General features: G+C 31.7%; 10 protein-coding genes across 10 annotated transcripts; 4 read left to right on the forward strand and 6 right to left on the reverse strand.

Moving 5' to 3' along the window:
* Window positions 1-784: 784 nt before the first annotated feature.
* Window positions 785-4,234, forward strand: TPHA0G01950 (dolichyl-phosphate-mannose-protein mannosyltransferase PMT1; the record flags this gene model as incomplete). The annotated part of the gene is made up of 1 exon (XM_003686417.1): window positions 785-4,234. One exon carries the CDS (start codon window positions 785-787, stop codon window positions 4,232-4,234), a length of 3,450 nt encoding a protein of 1,149 aa, XP_003686465.1.
* A 265-nt stretch (window positions 4,235-4,499) lies between these two features.
* On the reverse strand, window positions 4,500-5,828 carry UBX3 (clathrin-mediated endocytosis regulator UBX3; the record flags this gene model as incomplete). Its single annotated transcript, XM_003686418.1, has 1 exon — window positions 4,500-5,828. The coding sequence occupies one exon, from the start codon at window positions 5,826-5,828 to the stop codon at window positions 4,500-4,502; it is 1,329 nt and encodes a 442-aa protein (XP_003686466.1).
* A 509-nt stretch (window positions 5,829-6,337) lies between these two features.
* Window positions 6,338-8,470, forward strand: RIM13 (Rim13p; the record flags this gene model as incomplete). Its single annotated transcript, XM_003686419.1, has 1 exon — window positions 6,338-8,470. One exon carries the CDS (start codon window positions 6,338-6,340, stop codon window positions 8,468-8,470), a length of 2,133 nt encoding a protein of 710 aa, XP_003686467.1.
* Window positions 8,471-8,726: 256 nt separating this feature from the next.
* On the forward strand, window positions 8,727-9,842 carry NUR1 (Nur1p; the record flags this gene model as incomplete). Its single annotated transcript, XM_003686420.1, has 1 exon — window positions 8,727-9,842. The coding sequence occupies one exon, from the start codon at window positions 8,727-8,729 to the stop codon at window positions 9,840-9,842; it is 1,116 nt and encodes a 371-aa protein (XP_003686468.1).
* Window positions 9,843-9,946: 104 nt separating this feature from the next.
* On the reverse strand, window positions 9,947-11,035 carry YIM1 (Yim1p; the record flags this gene model as incomplete). The annotated part of the gene is made up of 1 exon (XM_003686421.1): window positions 9,947-11,035. The coding sequence occupies one exon, from the start codon at window positions 11,033-11,035 to the stop codon at window positions 9,947-9,949; it is 1,089 nt and encodes a 362-aa protein (XP_003686469.1).
* Window positions 11,036-11,877: 842 nt separating this feature from the next.
* LDO16 (Ldo16p) lies at window positions 11,878-12,357 on the reverse strand (the record flags this gene model as incomplete). The annotated part of the gene is made up of 1 exon (XM_003686422.1): window positions 11,878-12,357. One exon carries the CDS (start codon window positions 12,355-12,357, stop codon window positions 11,878-11,880), a length of 480 nt encoding a protein of 159 aa, XP_003686470.1.
* A 678-nt stretch (window positions 12,358-13,035) lies between these two features.
* Window positions 13,036-13,863, reverse strand: TPHA0G02010 (uncharacterized protein; the record flags this gene model as incomplete). Its single annotated transcript, XM_003686423.1, has 1 exon — window positions 13,036-13,863. The coding sequence occupies one exon, from the start codon at window positions 13,861-13,863 to the stop codon at window positions 13,036-13,038; it is 828 nt and encodes a 275-aa protein (XP_003686471.1).
* A 402-nt stretch (window positions 13,864-14,265) lies between these two features.
* Window positions 14,266-15,027, reverse strand: TPHA0G02020 (uncharacterized protein; the record flags this gene model as incomplete). The annotated part of the gene is made up of 1 exon (XM_003686424.1): window positions 14,266-15,027. The coding sequence occupies one exon, from the start codon at window positions 15,025-15,027 to the stop codon at window positions 14,266-14,268; it is 762 nt and encodes a 253-aa protein (XP_003686472.1).
* Window positions 15,028-15,658: 631 nt separating this feature from the next.
* Window positions 15,659-16,702, forward strand: TPHA0G02030 (WD40 repeat domain-containing protein; the record flags this gene model as incomplete). The annotated part of the gene is made up of 1 exon (XM_003686425.1): window positions 15,659-16,702. One exon carries the CDS (start codon window positions 15,659-15,661, stop codon window positions 16,700-16,702), a length of 1,044 nt encoding a protein of 347 aa, XP_003686473.1.
* Window positions 16,703-16,979: 277 nt separating this feature from the next.
* TPHA0G02040 (uncharacterized protein) lies at window positions 16,980-17,186 on the reverse strand (the record flags this gene model as incomplete). The annotated part of the gene is made up of 1 exon (XM_003686426.1): window positions 16,980-17,186. One exon carries the CDS (start codon window positions 17,184-17,186, stop codon window positions 16,980-16,982), a length of 207 nt encoding a protein of 68 aa, XP_003686474.1.
* Between the last annotated feature and the right edge of the window lie 200 nt (window positions 17,187-17,386).

Here is a 17,386-nt window from a genome sequence, read left to right on the forward strand (position 1 = left end):
TCTCTCAAACTTGCCTCATCTGTCCTACTAGGATATGATATCCTCAACGGAAGTTCGTTCGTTGAATAACAAACACTACGCAACGGCTATTCAAGAACGACCAACACTTCAACTTATAAGGCGATCGTGCTTGCTTAATTCTTTGACGCTGGTCATTTCTTGAATCGTGTCTTTTTTTGTTTTCTATTGAGAGATTCTGAAGTTTCGAAATCTCAATATATATTCGCTGTCTCTTTAAATTTAAAATAATAATATATACGTATACGTATATATTATTATTTTTCGTTATCGCTTTCATTACTGTTACTTTATGAAAAATTGGAAAAAAATTGAATAAAAAAATAAAGAAGAAGAAGAAGACAGCGAAATAATCACTATTATACTTATTTGTTCAATTGTGATATCGACATTATATTTATTTCTTAATTAAACTTATTCTTTATTATATCTTATCTTATATATATATAGGAATACCATTTTACAATTAGCATTTGATCTTATAGAACCAGGGAATTAACCGACAACGTCAACTTTCTTCTATCCATTTTAGGAACATACTACTCTGTATATACTTTTTTTTTATTTTTTTGGTTAATCGAGTATTACATCCAAACAATTTATACCAATCTTATCAGGATAGAATAAATATTATAGTCAATTATCCTTTTACTGTTTCTAAATTTGCGAACGGTTATATTTGGTATTACTTTTTTTCGAATAATATTCACTGCATTAACAAATAATTGAGAACGAAAAAATAATATAAAGAAAAAAACACCAAATAATGTCCCAAAATACTAAAACTACTGCTCAACCAATCAGTAGTAAGAGCAGTAAAAAGAAAGCTTCACTGAAGGCCACTGCGAACTATGACGTCGAATATTATGACGCTGTCAAGAAGAAGTTACAGAACAAAAATGCTATTGGTTATAGAAAAATAAATCTAGACGATACTATGGTCCAACCATTTACAATTGAAAAAGGTCCAAAGAGAAACTATATTGTTACGGACCCTCCTGCCGAAATCTCATATTTACGTTCCAATATCGTCTCATTTAAAGAATTCATCTTAATTGTCAGTTTGTTACTTTTTACTTGCTATCATAGATTATACAATTTAGAATGGCCAAACTCGGTAGTGTTCGATGAAGTCCATTTCGGTAAATTTGCTGCTAAATATATCAAGAGAGAGTTCTTCTTCGATGTCCATCCACCTTTAGCTAAAATGTCCTTTGCTTTAGTTGGTTATTTAGCTGGTTTTAATGGTATTTTTGAATTTAATGAAATTGGTGATGAATATCCATTTGATGTCCCATACTACACCATGAGATTGTATTCTGCTTTAACAGGTGTAGCTACAGTTATGTTAGCCTATTTCACACTAAGATCATCAGGTGTAAGAATTTGGATTGCCGTCTTATCTGCTTGCTGTTTAGCAGTTGAGAATTCATTTGTAACAATTTCGCGTCACATTTTACTAGATTCTCCATTGATTTTCTGTATTGCGTTATCTGCTTTCTTTTACAAGAGACATGAACTATATGAATTCTACTCAAGAGGATCCTTAGTTAACTTGTTTTTATGTGGTGTTTCTTTAGGGTTTGCTGCTTCTGCTAAATGGGTTGGTTTATTCACAATCGCCTGGATTGGTGTTTTATGTCTATTCAAATTATGGTTCTATATTGGTGATTTAAACAAATCTTTTAAATATGTCTTCAAGACTGCCATTTTCAAATTCGTTTTTTTATTGGTTGTCCCAGCTTTCTTATACATTTTGTTTTTCGCTATCCACATGAATTTATTAAGCGAATATTCCATAGGTGCAGCATTCCTAAGTCCAGAATTTAAAGCTACTCTAAATGGTAACGATGTGCAAGGCAATTTTACTGCTGAAGTTGGTGTCGGTTCTGTCGTTACTTTACGCCACACCGGTTCTGAAGGTGGTTACTTGCATTCGCATAATTTATTCTACCCAGCTGGTTCTCAACAACAACAGATATCGCTATACGCTCATAATGATGATAACAACAAGTGGTTGATTGAACTTTTCGACGAACCAAATGCTGAACTTACTTCTTTCAGAAATATTACTGACAAGACAAAGATCAGATTAAAGCATTTTTCTACTAGACGTAGACTACATTCTCACGATCATAAGGCTCCAGTTTCAGAGTTCAGTGACTGGCAAAAAGAAGTATCTGCTTATGGTGATGATGCTTTTGAAGGTGATCCAAACGATGACTGGATTGTTGAAATTGTTAAGGAACACTCTGCTCCAGGAGAAGCCCAAGAACATGTCAGAGCAATTGAAACTAAATTTAGATTAAGACATGCAATGTCCGGCTGTCTATTATTTTCTCATCCAGTGAAATATCCAGAATGGGGTGCTGAACAACAGGAAGTAACATGTGCTCACTCAGGTAAAGATTATTTAACAGAATGGTATATCGAAGAAAATTATAACGAAGTTCTACCTGAAGATGCTGATGTGGTTTCATATATTCCACTATCATTCTGGGAGAAGTTTAAAGAGTTCCACGTTTCAATGTGGGTTGTCAATGCCGGTTTATCTGCTCCACATCCGTACGAATCATGGCCTTCTCAATGGCCATTCCTATCTCGTGGTTTAGGCTATTGGGGTGCTCATCACAGACAAATTTACTTATTGGGTAATGCTATTATATGGTGGTCTGTCAGCATTTTTATTGCAGTTTTCTTACTAACCTGCATTGGTGAAATTGTTTCATGGCAAGTTGATGGTCCTGTCACAACTGACCCAGAAGTTATTAACTTCCATTATCAAGTTTTAGAATATTTACTTGGGTTTTTTGCTCATTTCATTCCATCATTTATCATGAAACGTCAAATGTTTTTGCATCATTATCTACCAGCATACTACTTTGGTATTTTGGCATTTGGTCAGGCTTTGGATATCGTGGTTAGTTTTGTTTTCAGGCATAAGAGAAATGTTGGTTATATTACTGTCGTTTGTTTCTTTGCAGTCTCATATCAATTTTTTAAACAATTTTCTCCATTAATTTATGGTACTGAATGGACTATCCAAGAATGTGGTAAATCTCAATGGTTACCTGGCTGGGATTACCCTTGTCCAATGTACCTTGAATCTTTAGATGCGTACAAAAACTATACTATGACACCAAAGCCTTATATTCCATCAATTGATAATATTCCTGATGGCAATTTCAATCAACCATTTGATGGGGAACAGCCAAACAAGAAAGCACAGTATTCAAATAAGCCAATCCGTGATAACGGCCCTGTTGCTAACTGGGATGATATTGCTAGAAATAAGCACCCAAAGAAGTTTGTTGATCAATTTGGTAACACCCTAAATGAAGAAGAAGTAAAGCGCTTAATGGAACAAGACGGTGCTAGTATTATCGGTTCAACTCAAACGAAACTTTACGGGGGCACTGCAGATCAACCAAACCATCGTTATGCTCCACCACCTCAAAACAACGGCAGACAACAAGCCGCTCAAAATTATCAACAACCACCTCAGGCACAACAGCAAAACAATGTTGCTGATGTCGGTAATGGTCCTTTGGATGAAGCTGAATTTGAGAAAATTTTGAACAATGGTTTAGCAAAACAGTTTGTTGATCAAAATGGTAACCAATTAAATGAAGCACAAATAAGAAGTTTATTGAAAAATGGTGGAGCTAGTCTTCTAGGTACTTCTCAAGTTAAAAAGAGAGTAGGACAAACACCTACTGCTGGTCGTGCACCAAACTATAAGAAACAACAGCAGCAACAGCAACAACAGCAACAACAACTTGGGCAAGATGAGCAAGATGAGCAAGTACACCCAACTTCTTACGTTATGAATGAAAAAGAAAGAAGATTAGCTGAACAAAGAGTTAAAGAATTAGATGCAGTCGTATCACAAGGTGGAGGTACTGCTAATTTTATTGATCCAGATGGAAACACAATTGATGTTGAAGAAGCTAAGAAAATTATTTTAGAACAAGGTGGCAGTATTGGTAGTTTTGGAAAATCCGTAGGTACTAGTGTCAATACACCATGGAATCCAAGAAATGATCCAGCCGTCAAAGAAAGAGTCAAAGAATTTGAAGAAATAGAAAGCGAAGGTTTTGATGATAAAACATTCTTAGACCAAGATGGTAAAAGATTAAAACCTGCTGAAGTTAAAAGATTATTGAAACAAAATAATGCACGTATTACTAATGTCCAAAGAACGACTTATCGTTAGAGTGTCGCATATCCCATTTATAAATGCATTATTTTGTCTGTAAATTCAGAGTAGTTAATTTGATATCTTTTCCTAAACTAATAAATGTATGATATATTAGTAAATATATATAAAGTTACGTTATTTTGTAAATTAAAGTGTCTTTAAAAATAAATAAAAAAATTTAAAAGTTAAAATAATACAATGAAATACTTTTTGTTTGGATGAAAATTATTAAAAAGAGTTATTGTTATATATGCTTGCTTCTTCTTATAGTAAGATGAATTTAGTTTATTTGTTCAACTATTATATTTCCTGAAGGATAAATACTATTTTCGTTTTCTATTAAGGTGGATGGATTTAGTTGTCTTCTAGGAACTGAGGTGGCTAATATAAAAGGATATTGATGTTCATAATCATTAGGCGGCTCCAGAATCTCATCAGATGTATAACTATTAAGTATTTCTTCATTGATAGATGCATCTACAAAGGCATATATTTCGTCTATAGGTAGTGTTTTATCAAATCTTCTCACTATTCTGCTTCCATCTTCAAAACGAATCGCCACTCTACAAGAATTGATGCTATCAGAAGGTTCCGATAGAAGTGTAGATCTTTTCCACTTCAACCATTGCAATTTCTTATTTTGTCTCACTTGTTCAACAATTTGAAGATCTCTCTCCTGTCTTCTCAGCCTCTCTCTTTCCTGGTCCCTCTGTAAAGATAAATTGTATCTAGAGTCCTGCTGTAATTTAATTATCCTTTGAAGCTCTATATTCTGTTTTGTTTGTCTCAGTTTAATTAACTTTTGGTATTCCTTTGCTAAGCAGTTATTTAACACGTTTGGGTCCCAGGTATACAATCGACCTTCTAGTCGGTAGATTGAAATTGAATTGAATGATTCATTAAGAGACAAACAACCTAGATAAGGAAATCTTTCCACTTTAAAGCTATTAAGTACCTGTAATCCCTCAGAGTGGGTACTGTCAGAAAACCAAATAAGACATTGATATTTTCTCATCATGTTTACAAATTGTTCGGTACATAATATATCATTGATGTACTGCGCTTTATCGTCTAATAAGGGATCATGTATGTAAAGTATCGCAAACTTACATTGTTCTGTGCATATATTCAATAATTCAGGATAGGTTCCCTTAAACACATGAGATGACAGTATGCCGTTCCCAGAATATAATGATTCAAATGTGTAAATGTGATCTTCATCTTCAGCTGCAGATTTCATAGGATCAGAATCTTTGACTAATGTATTAAATAACATGTCCAAGTTATCTTGATAATTGAATTGCTTTTGGTGTTGTTTATGATAATAAGTATATAATATTCTAAAGGGTTTCATTAATTGAATCAACACCAGTAAAATGTTAATAGTGAAATACATAATAATCACGGGGAGCTTCAATAAATATTTGATGATTCTATATCCAATATTATGATTTCTGCTTGAATCATTTACAATGGCATTAGATTGATCATCGATATCATTACTATCTCTAACTGCATCGTTAGTGGTATTTGAATTTTCTACAAATAAACCAGGCATCGGTGAATCAGAATTAGAAGTAGATGTTAGAAAATTGTTAATAAGATTCATAGTTCTCTTATTTTATTACCCTAAATATTTTTCATTGACAAATCTATCATAAATATACAAATATGAAATTTTAACCGACGGTGGTTTGGTATTCCTTAATTTTATATCAACAAAATTAATAATTCAATTAGTCCTCAAGAAGTTCAGGAGACTCTTCACAATAAATTAATGTAAGCAGTTGATATTAGTTCATATGCACACATATATATATATGGCTTATCTTAAATACGAATTAGAGACGGATACTTTCCTTCAATACTTTTATATCTTTTTATAGCTATGTGCATAGGTTATGAATTTTAGGATATTTAGTTTTAGAAACTCCCGCGTTAAATTTACACATTACTCATATAAAATTAAATAAGAAAAGATCTTAATACTGGGTACTAAAATTTAACTATGGTAAAAATATTAATTGTTATAGAAGAACTATTAGAATCCATTATGAATGATGATCATATTAGTTTCAATATAAATAGCTGTCAAGTGTTTACAATGATTAGAGAAGTATGAATAAATGGGATTTGTTAAATGAGATTAGGGTTGAATTGTATCTGGAAAATAACAGAAAGCAAGGCTTCTGTGAAAAATTTAATGAATTGAAATTACTAGCAATTAAAAGTGATGATGCGACATTTATTTCGTCTGTTTTAGATATTAATGAACACTTATTAGATATCTCGAAGTCTGAAAAGCTTCTTTGGAAATCTTCCAAAATTAAAGGTCAGTTGTATCCTCCCATTAATATCGATCAATCCGGAACTTTAACTTGGGGAAATGATTTAATTTGTAAATTAACAAGCCAAAATATGATCAATGAATTTAAGCATTTGAAACCAGTGACTGATAGTGACTCAAGTAATATAATAGAACAATCACCCGACATTGAAGATTGTTCGTTAGTGTGTTCTCTGATAAATATAACAAGAAAAAATGGTAATATACTAAGAGTTAAATTAATCTCTAAAAATGTTTTCCAGACAAATTTTGTCTTCAACGGCTCAAATTCAAGATTAGTAACCGTTGATTTGAATAATATACCAACAAATATTAATGGAATACAGCTTACTCTTCATTCTGATAATTTAGTCTTAAAAGTTATTGAACAGGCATACTTATTAACTTTTATGGGTTCTTATGCATCACTTGGATCAAACACCGCTGTTGACACATACCGAATAACAGGATTTTTTCCAGAGATTGCAAATACACAAAAGTATGACATAAACACTTTGATTAAATATTTTGAATCTAAAGTATGTCTACTTGCTATTGGAACAGGTAATTTACAAAAAAATTCCACTTCTGGTTTAATTCCAAGTCATGATTATCCAGTAATTGGCGTTGATAAACAAAAAAGGATACTGATTATTAGAGATCCGCTAACTTCAGAATTAATCTTTGAAGTAAATGAGACTGATTTGGTCAATTTATTTAGTCAACTATACATTAATTGGGATGTCGATTTATTATTCAAAAATAAAGAAAGCATAACATTCTCGTATTCTGATAAAATCTGTAACACTTACAAAACTATCGTGGATAAACCTATTTTTGAATTACAAAACAACGCAAATACTACTGAGAATATCTGGCTTCTCCTCGAAAAACATATCGACCTTCATAATACTGCTGATAGAGATATTGCATATATTCAAGAGCTTCCAGATAACATAACTAATTACATTGTGGAAAATCCGGATGGTATTCCTGATTTGGGTTTACAACTAGTAAAGGTAAAATTGTTACCAAAAGAAACTAAAATGTATTATTGTCATTCAAAACTTTCTAGCATATTCACCCTACATTCATTGTGTATTTCAAAGAATATAATAATAAGACAACTATCTGAATGCCCATTCAGCAAGAAAATAACTTTCCGAATGAGTGACTCCATTAAATATTTCAAGAATGATTACAAAACAACGTGCCTTAAAATGAAATTGAGCTATGAAGCTGATATCAATATGATTTTAAATTTGCAAATACTCTCCGAGTGTAGCAATAATTCTCTTAGGTTTGAAGTCTTCCGTTCAGATGACTTCGAACTAAAATTTCCAGTATATACTAATCCGGAGTTCAAATTTCAAAATAACAGCTACGAAGGATTGATTTTAAGTACAAACAGGACTTATTTGATATATTTATATTCTCATGATATGTCTTTGAAATCTAATTATGAATGCATTGTCCTTTTTGAGAACAAAATCGAAAGAGAAACTGAACTTCAAATTGATATTAGACCCCATTTTCCTGAATTCAATGGGATGCCATTCCAATATACTTTAAATGAAAGTTGGTATTCAAATTCAGATAGAAAAAAAATTTCAATTGCTACGACTCTAAATACAAAAGGGTTTATAAGAATAGTACCTGAATTTGAACATCAGTTTATAAAATTTAGATGTAATATTTTTGATGCAACAACTCGTGAATTTTTACACAGCGAGGAAACTTTTCGTCAATGTAGTAAAGCAGGATTGGTTATATCTGACATTACCATTCCAGGAGATGCTAATGCAATAATATTGATAGAAAAACTGAACACTCAACAGGAAGCAAAGGTATGTAATGAACGACAAGAGTTTACCTTATTGATAGGTTCAGACAGAAAAATCATATTTCACGAAATCGTAAAATGATACAAACAGTCATCATTTCCTTTCTTTACATTACATATAATAATCAATTCTAGGTCAAATATTTCTTTTACAGTTGATGAAAGATATTTATTAAATTGCTATAACTCATGTAATGAGATATCTAATCAATGACATTCAGCCGTTTGAAAAAAAAAGACTGTGTTGCACATATAAGGCGTTATTACTTTCAAGTGGCAGGTAAGATAATCCACCAAGCAGGTCTTAAAAGATAACATTAAAACTCGTTGAAGTAGTAATGAGTAAAAATGGAACAAAGAAACTATTTAGTATGAGAACCCTTTTTGAATGGCAAATTTATCACAGGATATGTGATTTACATTTTAGTATTATGGAGACTATAAATTCTATTGATTGGGATAAGAAATGTCAAACAATAGCTCAGCCCTTGGGTTATTCACTGACCTTGATGGTTTTTCTTCTTCGATTATTACAAGATAATATACTTAAACCCAACTACATTAACATATATAGATCAAAAGATATTTTTGATTTAAAGAAATCGTATACTTTTAGAAAATACCCTTACCTCATGACACTAATTCAAGATACCCAAACAGAATTGATTAAAAGCAACAAATGGTATAATAATATATTGGGTTATATCGATAAGCTCTCTACGTTATTATTAATACTATTACTAATGTTAAATGCTATCATTACATGGTTAACTTTATTTAGGAGCAATTGCAGTTATCAATTTTATTCGACAGATATCACTTCAAAAACGGATAACATAATAATTAGGCCATTGACAGATTTAAGTGACATAAATTATGATCCTCAAACGAACATTTCTGTGTTTAAATTATTACGTTTATATTTATTGAACCTTTTTAAAGATATTGAAGACCTGCCATCTACAGTGACGAACTCCGATAATAAATTTTACTATCAGTTAAATAAGTGGAAGCCATCTAAGTTTTTATTAACTTTATTTTGTACATTTTCTCCCATCTCGACGATTTCCTTCTACTTCACTGAGGTAACGTTGGTTACCTTATTTCCAGTTTTGTTCCAGCAAATAATCATTAACTATGTTATTTTCTACCGATATGAAACTAAATTAGTTAATGAAAAAACCATCCATCAAAGTATGATACAAGAAATGGAAAATAAAATCATAAAACCTAAGATGTCTAAAGAAGTACAGGACGCTAAGACTGACGTAAGAGGAAATACTAAAAAATGTTTTGCACAGTTTTTTCCTGCGACCACTGTTGTTAGGAACCAAATATTTACTTCACACGATATAGATGGCAATATAAGCATCCAAAAATTTGATGAAGATACAAATTCTTTCAAAAAGATTAATAACAATATATTATCATCACGAAATATTGTGATACCTTGAAATTACTGGTTAATGAATTAATGAACGACATTTATAAATAATAAACGAAATTAAAATAATACTAAATTTCAAACACTATATAGTACAGTTTTTTAGCTAAATATTTATTGATCGATTTCAATAATTATTTTACCTTTTGCCTTATTGGAAATTAATCTTTCTTCAGCATCCTTAAATTGATCAAACTTGTAAACAGAGTCGATGACTGGGATATAGTCACCGGAAGGAATCATTTTTGATGCTAATCTTAAACCTTCCGGACTATTAGCCACTATGAAACCGTAATTGTAATTTCTGAAAATACCTAATTTTCTTTTGATGACAGACCATGTAACGAAGTCTGACCACCCCATAGTTCTGTAATTAAATTTGTAGTCACCGACAATCGTCAGAAATTGACTATTAGTTGAACTAGGTTTCAAAACAGAATCCATGATTGGAAAGAAGACATTTGTACCGGCACAATCAGCTATTAGATCAAATTTTTCACCATCGAGTTGATCTTTAATTATATCTAAAGTATACTCGGGAACTGATTTACTGGGATCGTTGTATGGAATCAAAATATCATAACCAGCTTCTTTATTGTGTTCAATAGAGTTAGAATTACAAGTACCAACAACAGTCTTGACGTTATAAATGTTTTTAGCAATTTTAATTAAAGCATAGCCAACAGAAGTTGAAGCACCTACAACCAAAATTTTAGAGTTTTCATTGATTTTTTGATTGTTTTCAGTTAATAAACAATAAGCAGTTGCGAAGACAGTAACTGCAGCGGCATATTTATTGAACGTTTCCTGTGACACTTCCTTACCGTCCCCTTTTTCAATCACGGATATTTCATCATTTTTAGTTGGATTTATAACGATATATTGTTCAGCAGCACCTTGACGACGACAAGTAAAATCTAAATATTTACCAAAAACTGCATCACCGACATTGAAACTCTTCACATCTTTACCTGCTCTGACAATTACACCTGAATAATCACAACCATAAATTTTTGAATAGGATCTTGATATTAATGGAATTGATAGTCTCTTCAAGATATTATCGATTGGATTTAATGCGACAGCATGAACCTCAACGATGATTTCGTTATGTTTGTAACAATTGTCCAAATCAATTTCTGTATTAGTGATTTTTAAGGGAGTATCACGATTGATATATGAAATAGCTTTATTATCTACCATTTGTAATTAATGTACTTACTAGTAGTAGTAGTTGTTGTTATTGTTGTATGTGTTTTTTTTATTTATGATTGAATAAAACAGACATTAACTAAAAATTAATTCAAACATTATATATAGATATTATTTATTTTTAAATTAGTGAAAAAAAAATTTTCGATATTTCACAAACTACTTTTACAGGTTTAGGTAAAACGTTAAATGATTTATTACCACCCCTTGGAGTGGCCTTGCTGTCAATATCTTTTCTTAACACTTAAAATTTATTAAGCGTGGTTGACACCTCACTATACGCCTCCCTTGTAAATTAATTTTCTAAGCTGTTCGAGTTATTGAGAAACTCTAAGGATGATAAGTGTTCAGTTTAACAGAATCTTGTGAGGAAGACTATTATCGTCAAGCAAGGTTGATTATTAATTCCTTTTGGGATGTCAAGCATGTGAAGTTTATATAGTGTTAAGATGAATATTTTAATTTGGGCAAATAGAATGTTATGGAAGGTTATGCTTGTCAGTCGGTCAGATACCATTTGAATTCTTCATTTGTTTATTAGTTGTAAAACGGATATATATAATTTATGTTCTGTATGTTGCGATTATTTAGTAGTTTGATTCATTGATTTGCGGATGTTGTCGAGTGGTTTGTTTTTGTTTTTGTATTTTTTCATTCGTAAATATCATACTCTATCTTATTTGTATCAAAATAGAGGGTTGCTCTTCCGTGGAACTCATTATTAGCGATTCAATATTTCTCTTGTATGTATGCAATAGTGTTTTTATTCGGTGATGAAATGAAATTAAGATTGACTTCACAAAACGAAAATATAATGGATTTGAAAGAATATCTTATTGTTTTCCATTTAAATGCGTTTCTAAAGATTTTGCTATTTCACTTGCAGTCCCTGTATTATTTAACGTTGGAGAAAAATTCGATTTAGTTGAGTTTATTTCTAACTTGCTAAAATTTATATTCTCGTTATCTAGTGTTGACTCAACAACTGCTTGGTTGTTTACTGCTTTGGACTGTTCATAATTCTTTGAACTCTTACTATTATTCGTATTCTTATTTTTACTTTCTGTATTAGCATTAGTCGATGAGATTGACATTTTCTCCAAAAAAAATCTTAACTTTTTATCAAATTTAATGTATAGTAAATAAGCAATCTTATAAGTTAAATCACTTAAAAATGCAAACACAATTACACCAACGGCAAAGAATAAAGATGCTCCTAAAAATGGGAACATGAAAAGTGCTGACATAAATGTAACCAAAATGAATAACACTAAGTAGATTATGAAATAAAGAATTGAAAATGTTCCTAGCATAATTAATGGGAAGAGAAATGTAAATAATGTACCAATTAAAAAAGTTGTGGTAAATAAAGTTTGATATGGGTTGGTTTTGAATTTCTTGCGCAACGTAGACAGAATATTTTTAAATAAATCCCAAACCTTTAAAACTAATGGAATTAGTGTATTAGTCACGTATAGTGAAAATTTAGATACAACTGTTTCGCCTAGTATATCACTATATGAAAATGAAGCTGAAAAAACTGTTTAACAATATAACTAACAGATATAAATACCTTTTCAATACTATTGTCACTTCAATTTAATAACATCAAAACAACAAATTATCCAAATCACACAACTGAATGAAAAAAAATAAGTTCCTCTTAAATTTAAAGCATTCTAAATATATGTATCAGAACAGTAGCCTTCAATTGATCATTGAAAGAATAGTCGATAATAGTGTCAGGCTTTAAAGTTTAACTGTCACTTAAATTGATTTTTTCAATTTTGTGTCAAACGCTGATGGGTTTTTTTTTTTCAAAAATTTTTAACTGGAACAATTAACAGTGTCAGTAATTCAGTATTTGGATGTAGTTGTTTCGTTAATAAAAGAAGATTGATAGTCATATTGTTAATAGTTTTAGTTTTCTATAATGTTAGTAAAAAGTATTCTTAACTTTCCTTTAATTTTAAAACCCTGTTAAAATAATTTCAATGAATGAGTACATACCTTAAAATCCCGACAACTAATGGGAACTTCACAGATATATTAAAAATTATTATACATAAGTATTGGTACAAGATATCTTGGATATTTTTAATGAATGCGATGATTGCAAATATAATATTTGCAAACTTGGACTTCATTTTGTTCTTTGGGTCTGCATTCTTTTTGTTCTGCTGTTCTTCATATTTTGCTTGTTGTGATTTTTGAAATGAAAGTAACTTTTCATCTGGTGAACCACTTGCAAATGTATAGCTTAATAGCATATCTTGTACATCGTTCTCTGTTAATTTATTTGGAGAAGAATCGAGTATAGTTTTTAATTGTTGGTATGAGTCAGTGGTTTCTTCATGAATGGGTTCTAATGGTTGTGTTGCCATTGGATTGGAGAGGAGACTGATACTGTTATTTTGATATAAATGGTTTCCTTTGGCTTGTGCGTCCCTTGAAAACTTTGAATTTCCTTCAGGATCTTTAGCCAAAGTAGATTTCTCAACAGTAACGTTACTTCTGGAAGTCAGAACTGGACTCAAAGATTTGCTAGAACTTGTAATTAATATATCTTTGTGTTTGTTGTTGCTATTGTTGGTACCTTTTTCTTGAGATTCCTTTACTTGTACGCCATTTGCTTGATCACGCTTTATACTATCGAATTCCTTGACACTTGTAAACTTATTACTAGTTATAGAACCAGTGAATAAATTATTTAAACCAACAATATCTGAATTCTTATCGTTGAGCTTAGCAGGTTTCTTAATACTATTAAAAGACTTACTATGTCTTTCTGACGTTTTTGTATTAGTATGAGAAATCATCCTAGGACTTCACAATTTTTAACCCAATTAATCGAAGCTGGAGTTTTGTATATATTTATATATATCAACCAAGATTAAGTTACAAGTCCTGAATCAAAAAAGAAGGAAGTTTATATAAAAATAAACTTAGAATTGTATATTAAAAATATTTAAATGAATTGCAGATCTTTTTTTAATAAGCTACCTTAAAAGTTGACCATCTTTTTTAGCGACGTTAATTAATAACACGAAAAATGATAAAGTGTCTTAAAATAAAAGATGCATTTTCGTCATTTAAAGAATATATGTTTATCGCTATTTAAATGTATATATAAGTGCATGCTTTTCTTGTAGATGGATCAAACGAGAAGCAAAAGAGTAATTTGAAAGTAACTGGGTTGCGTATCAGTAAAAAGCGCTTGACTATAAAGAATTATTGTAGCATAAGGTGTCGATGACTTTCATTACGTGCGACAGATCATCAATCGGAATATTGAACCATTCTGTATGGTATTTCTTACCATTTGGATCACATCCATAGCAGTAGACCTTGGCTTTCCCGTGTCTCTTCCACAAGTATTTATGTATAGTGCTCTCAATCTCATACACAGTTGAATTTCCTTGGCCATTACTATAAAATCCACCATTTCTATAAGATTTAAATGGGAAATTCGTCAATGGAATCATTTGATTGGTTTTATTAGAGATTACATCTTCTTTAGAAGAATTTTTATTATTCTTAATTGATAAAGCACTAAATATATCGGCTAATTTTTTGATGGATTTTTTAGAGCCATCATTTTTAATTTTTTTCGTTTTATTAACATAACACGATTGAAGATTACCTATTCTTTCTGGCGAAAGATTTAATATATCATGTTTGCAAACATTTCGCCATTCTGATAACCTTTTTTCCACAGAGGTTGTGGTCATTCCAATTTTGCATAAAATTTTAGAATTATCCTCCCAATTCGACAACTTCGAGGTCTTCCCATTGTTTATAACCGATTCATCGACATATAACCAATCTATGTCATTGAGATCTTTATTTACATACGAGTTATAAAAACGTTCGTATGTGTACATATAAATATAGCCAGTTTTCTTCAATTCATAATCAGGTTTCTTGTTAGAATAACGATCAATTTTTGCTACAGGGGCTCCCTGTCCACTTGGAGGAATCATATGCAAATTACAGGATATTTTGTTACGCTGTCCCACATGGTAATGGCAGAATTGTTTATCTTCTGAAACTTCTATTTTACATTGAACACCTTTACCGGTGATGCCTAAGACATCTCATTTCCAACCGTTTTCAAATGATTCACGACACAGACAGACTTTGAAATACAACCAATTGCGAACACCCCCGACACAGTTCCTAGATATACAGTGTACTGATCCAGTACCATAATTCAACCCAGATATCCTTCAAATAGTACAAGAGATCTAAAGAGTTTTTACCCGAAATATGTCCAATCTTAAGATCATTTATATCAATCTATATCCAGTAATCATACTTATTGGAGATTGTTAACAAATGATCCATCAAAGGACATCTTAAAATTTGAAGATGAAAATAATGATAACGAAAATTTTCATTTTTGTTTTGAATAATATAGTAACGAAAATGGAAGAAAGGTATAAGGTAACAAAGAACCTTTATTTTGAGTGTGTTCTTTGATTACTGTTTATATTAAAGGTTATCTTAATCATTAATTTCAATACATGTTGTTGTTTAATCTTTCTATTTCAAAATGGTAGAGGATTAAATCACTACTGACTGATCGTTAACGAAAAAGGAAACAAAAAAAACATGAGACCTATTATGTTGGTTGGGCACGAACGTCCATTAACCCAAGTTAAGTACAACAGAGAAGGTGACTTAGTGTTCACATGTTCGAAGGATAACGTTGCCAGTGTTTGGTTTTCCATTAATGGTGAAAGACTAGGTACCTTAGAAGGTCACACCGGTGCCATTTGGTCTATTGATGTCGACCAGTACACTGATTGTTGTGTCACTGGTAGTGCCGATTACTCTGTAAAGGTTTGGAATGTCTCCAACGGTAAAGTCGTTCACACTTGGAATGCCCCAGTTCCTGTCAAAAGAGTAGAGTTTTCCCCATGTGGTAATTATATATTAGCTGTATTAGATGACGTTATGAGATATCCAGGTTCTATTAATATTTACGAAGTCAAGAGAGACGCCAATACACACGAAATAGTTGAATTTGTTGAAGAGCCTATATTAATCATCGACACTCAAGAGGGGCACAAGGGTGCCACCGTTGCTGGTTGGTCTACTGAAGGTAGATACATCATTGCCGGCCACAAAGACGGTAAAGTCAGTAAATATAATGCTAAGACCGGTGAGTTTTTGAAGTCGGTTGAAGCCCACAAACAAACCATTGGTGATATCCAATTCTCACCAGACCGTTCATACTTTATCACTGCATCCAGGGACTCCACTGCACATATACTTGATGTCGAAACTTTCGAGCAATTAAAGACATACGAAGCCGACTGTCCATTGAACACTGCATCGATCACACCATTGAAACAGTTTGTTGTGTTGGGCGGTGGTCAAGACGCTAAGGATGTCACCACCACTAGTGCCAGAGAAGGGAAATTCGAAGCCAGATTCTATCACAAAGTGTTCGAAGAAGAAATCGGTAGAGTGAAAGGTCATTTCGGTCCATTAAACACAATTGCAGTAGACCCACAAGGTACCTCATACACATCCGGTGGTGAAGATGGTTTTGTACGTATACATCATTTTGAAAAATCATATTTTGATTTCAAGTATGACGTTGAGAAAGCTGCTGAAGCTAAACAACACATGCAAGAAATTTCTGCATAGGGTATATTCGCTTAAATGAACCAAAATTAATAGAAATAATAACAATTAATAAAATAAGAATATTATTATTTAAATACGGTAATATAGTATTTGTGGAATCTAGTTATTAATAACAACAGATATCAATATTTTAATTATTCTAAACTCTATAAATATACGTCAATATATATATATTAATATTTATCTTTTTACTATCATGAAAGAGAATTCATGTGTGTGAATGCCAATGCAGCTCATAATTTCGTTTTATATTGGAGGGAATTGATATCTTATGAACTTATCTTTTACTTCTCTCAGCTTTCAATTTCTCTAATTTTTCAGCTTCTTTTCTTGCATTTGCAGCAGCTTGCTTTTGTCTTAAGATTTCAGCATCATTTTCCATCCTCTTCTTTGGATCACCATCCTTTTTCTGGGCCTTAGCAGCATCCTGTTGCTTTTTCAAATTCTTAGCTCTAGCTAAATCTCTTTGATTACCTCTTGCCATTGTGAATAAGTGCTTGCTGGTATAATGTTGCTCTAGAGACTGCAAAGGAAACGATGGAACAGATTAAATCCCGAACATGATAGTGTCACTGATATAAAAATATGCTTTTAATAGGAAATGCAATTGAGAGATTCTGAGATCATAAGATCTGACTCGAATGGCTTCTCGTTTAAGAGGAATTCTTAGATCATTTGGAAGTT

The sequence above is a fragment of the Tetrapisispora phaffii genome, chromosome 7, assembly GCF_000236905.1.
Source record: "Tetrapisispora phaffii CBS 4417 chromosome 7, complete genome".
NCBI classification, from domain to species: Eukaryota; Fungi; Ascomycota; class Saccharomycetes; order Saccharomycetales; family Saccharomycetaceae; genus Tetrapisispora; species Tetrapisispora phaffii.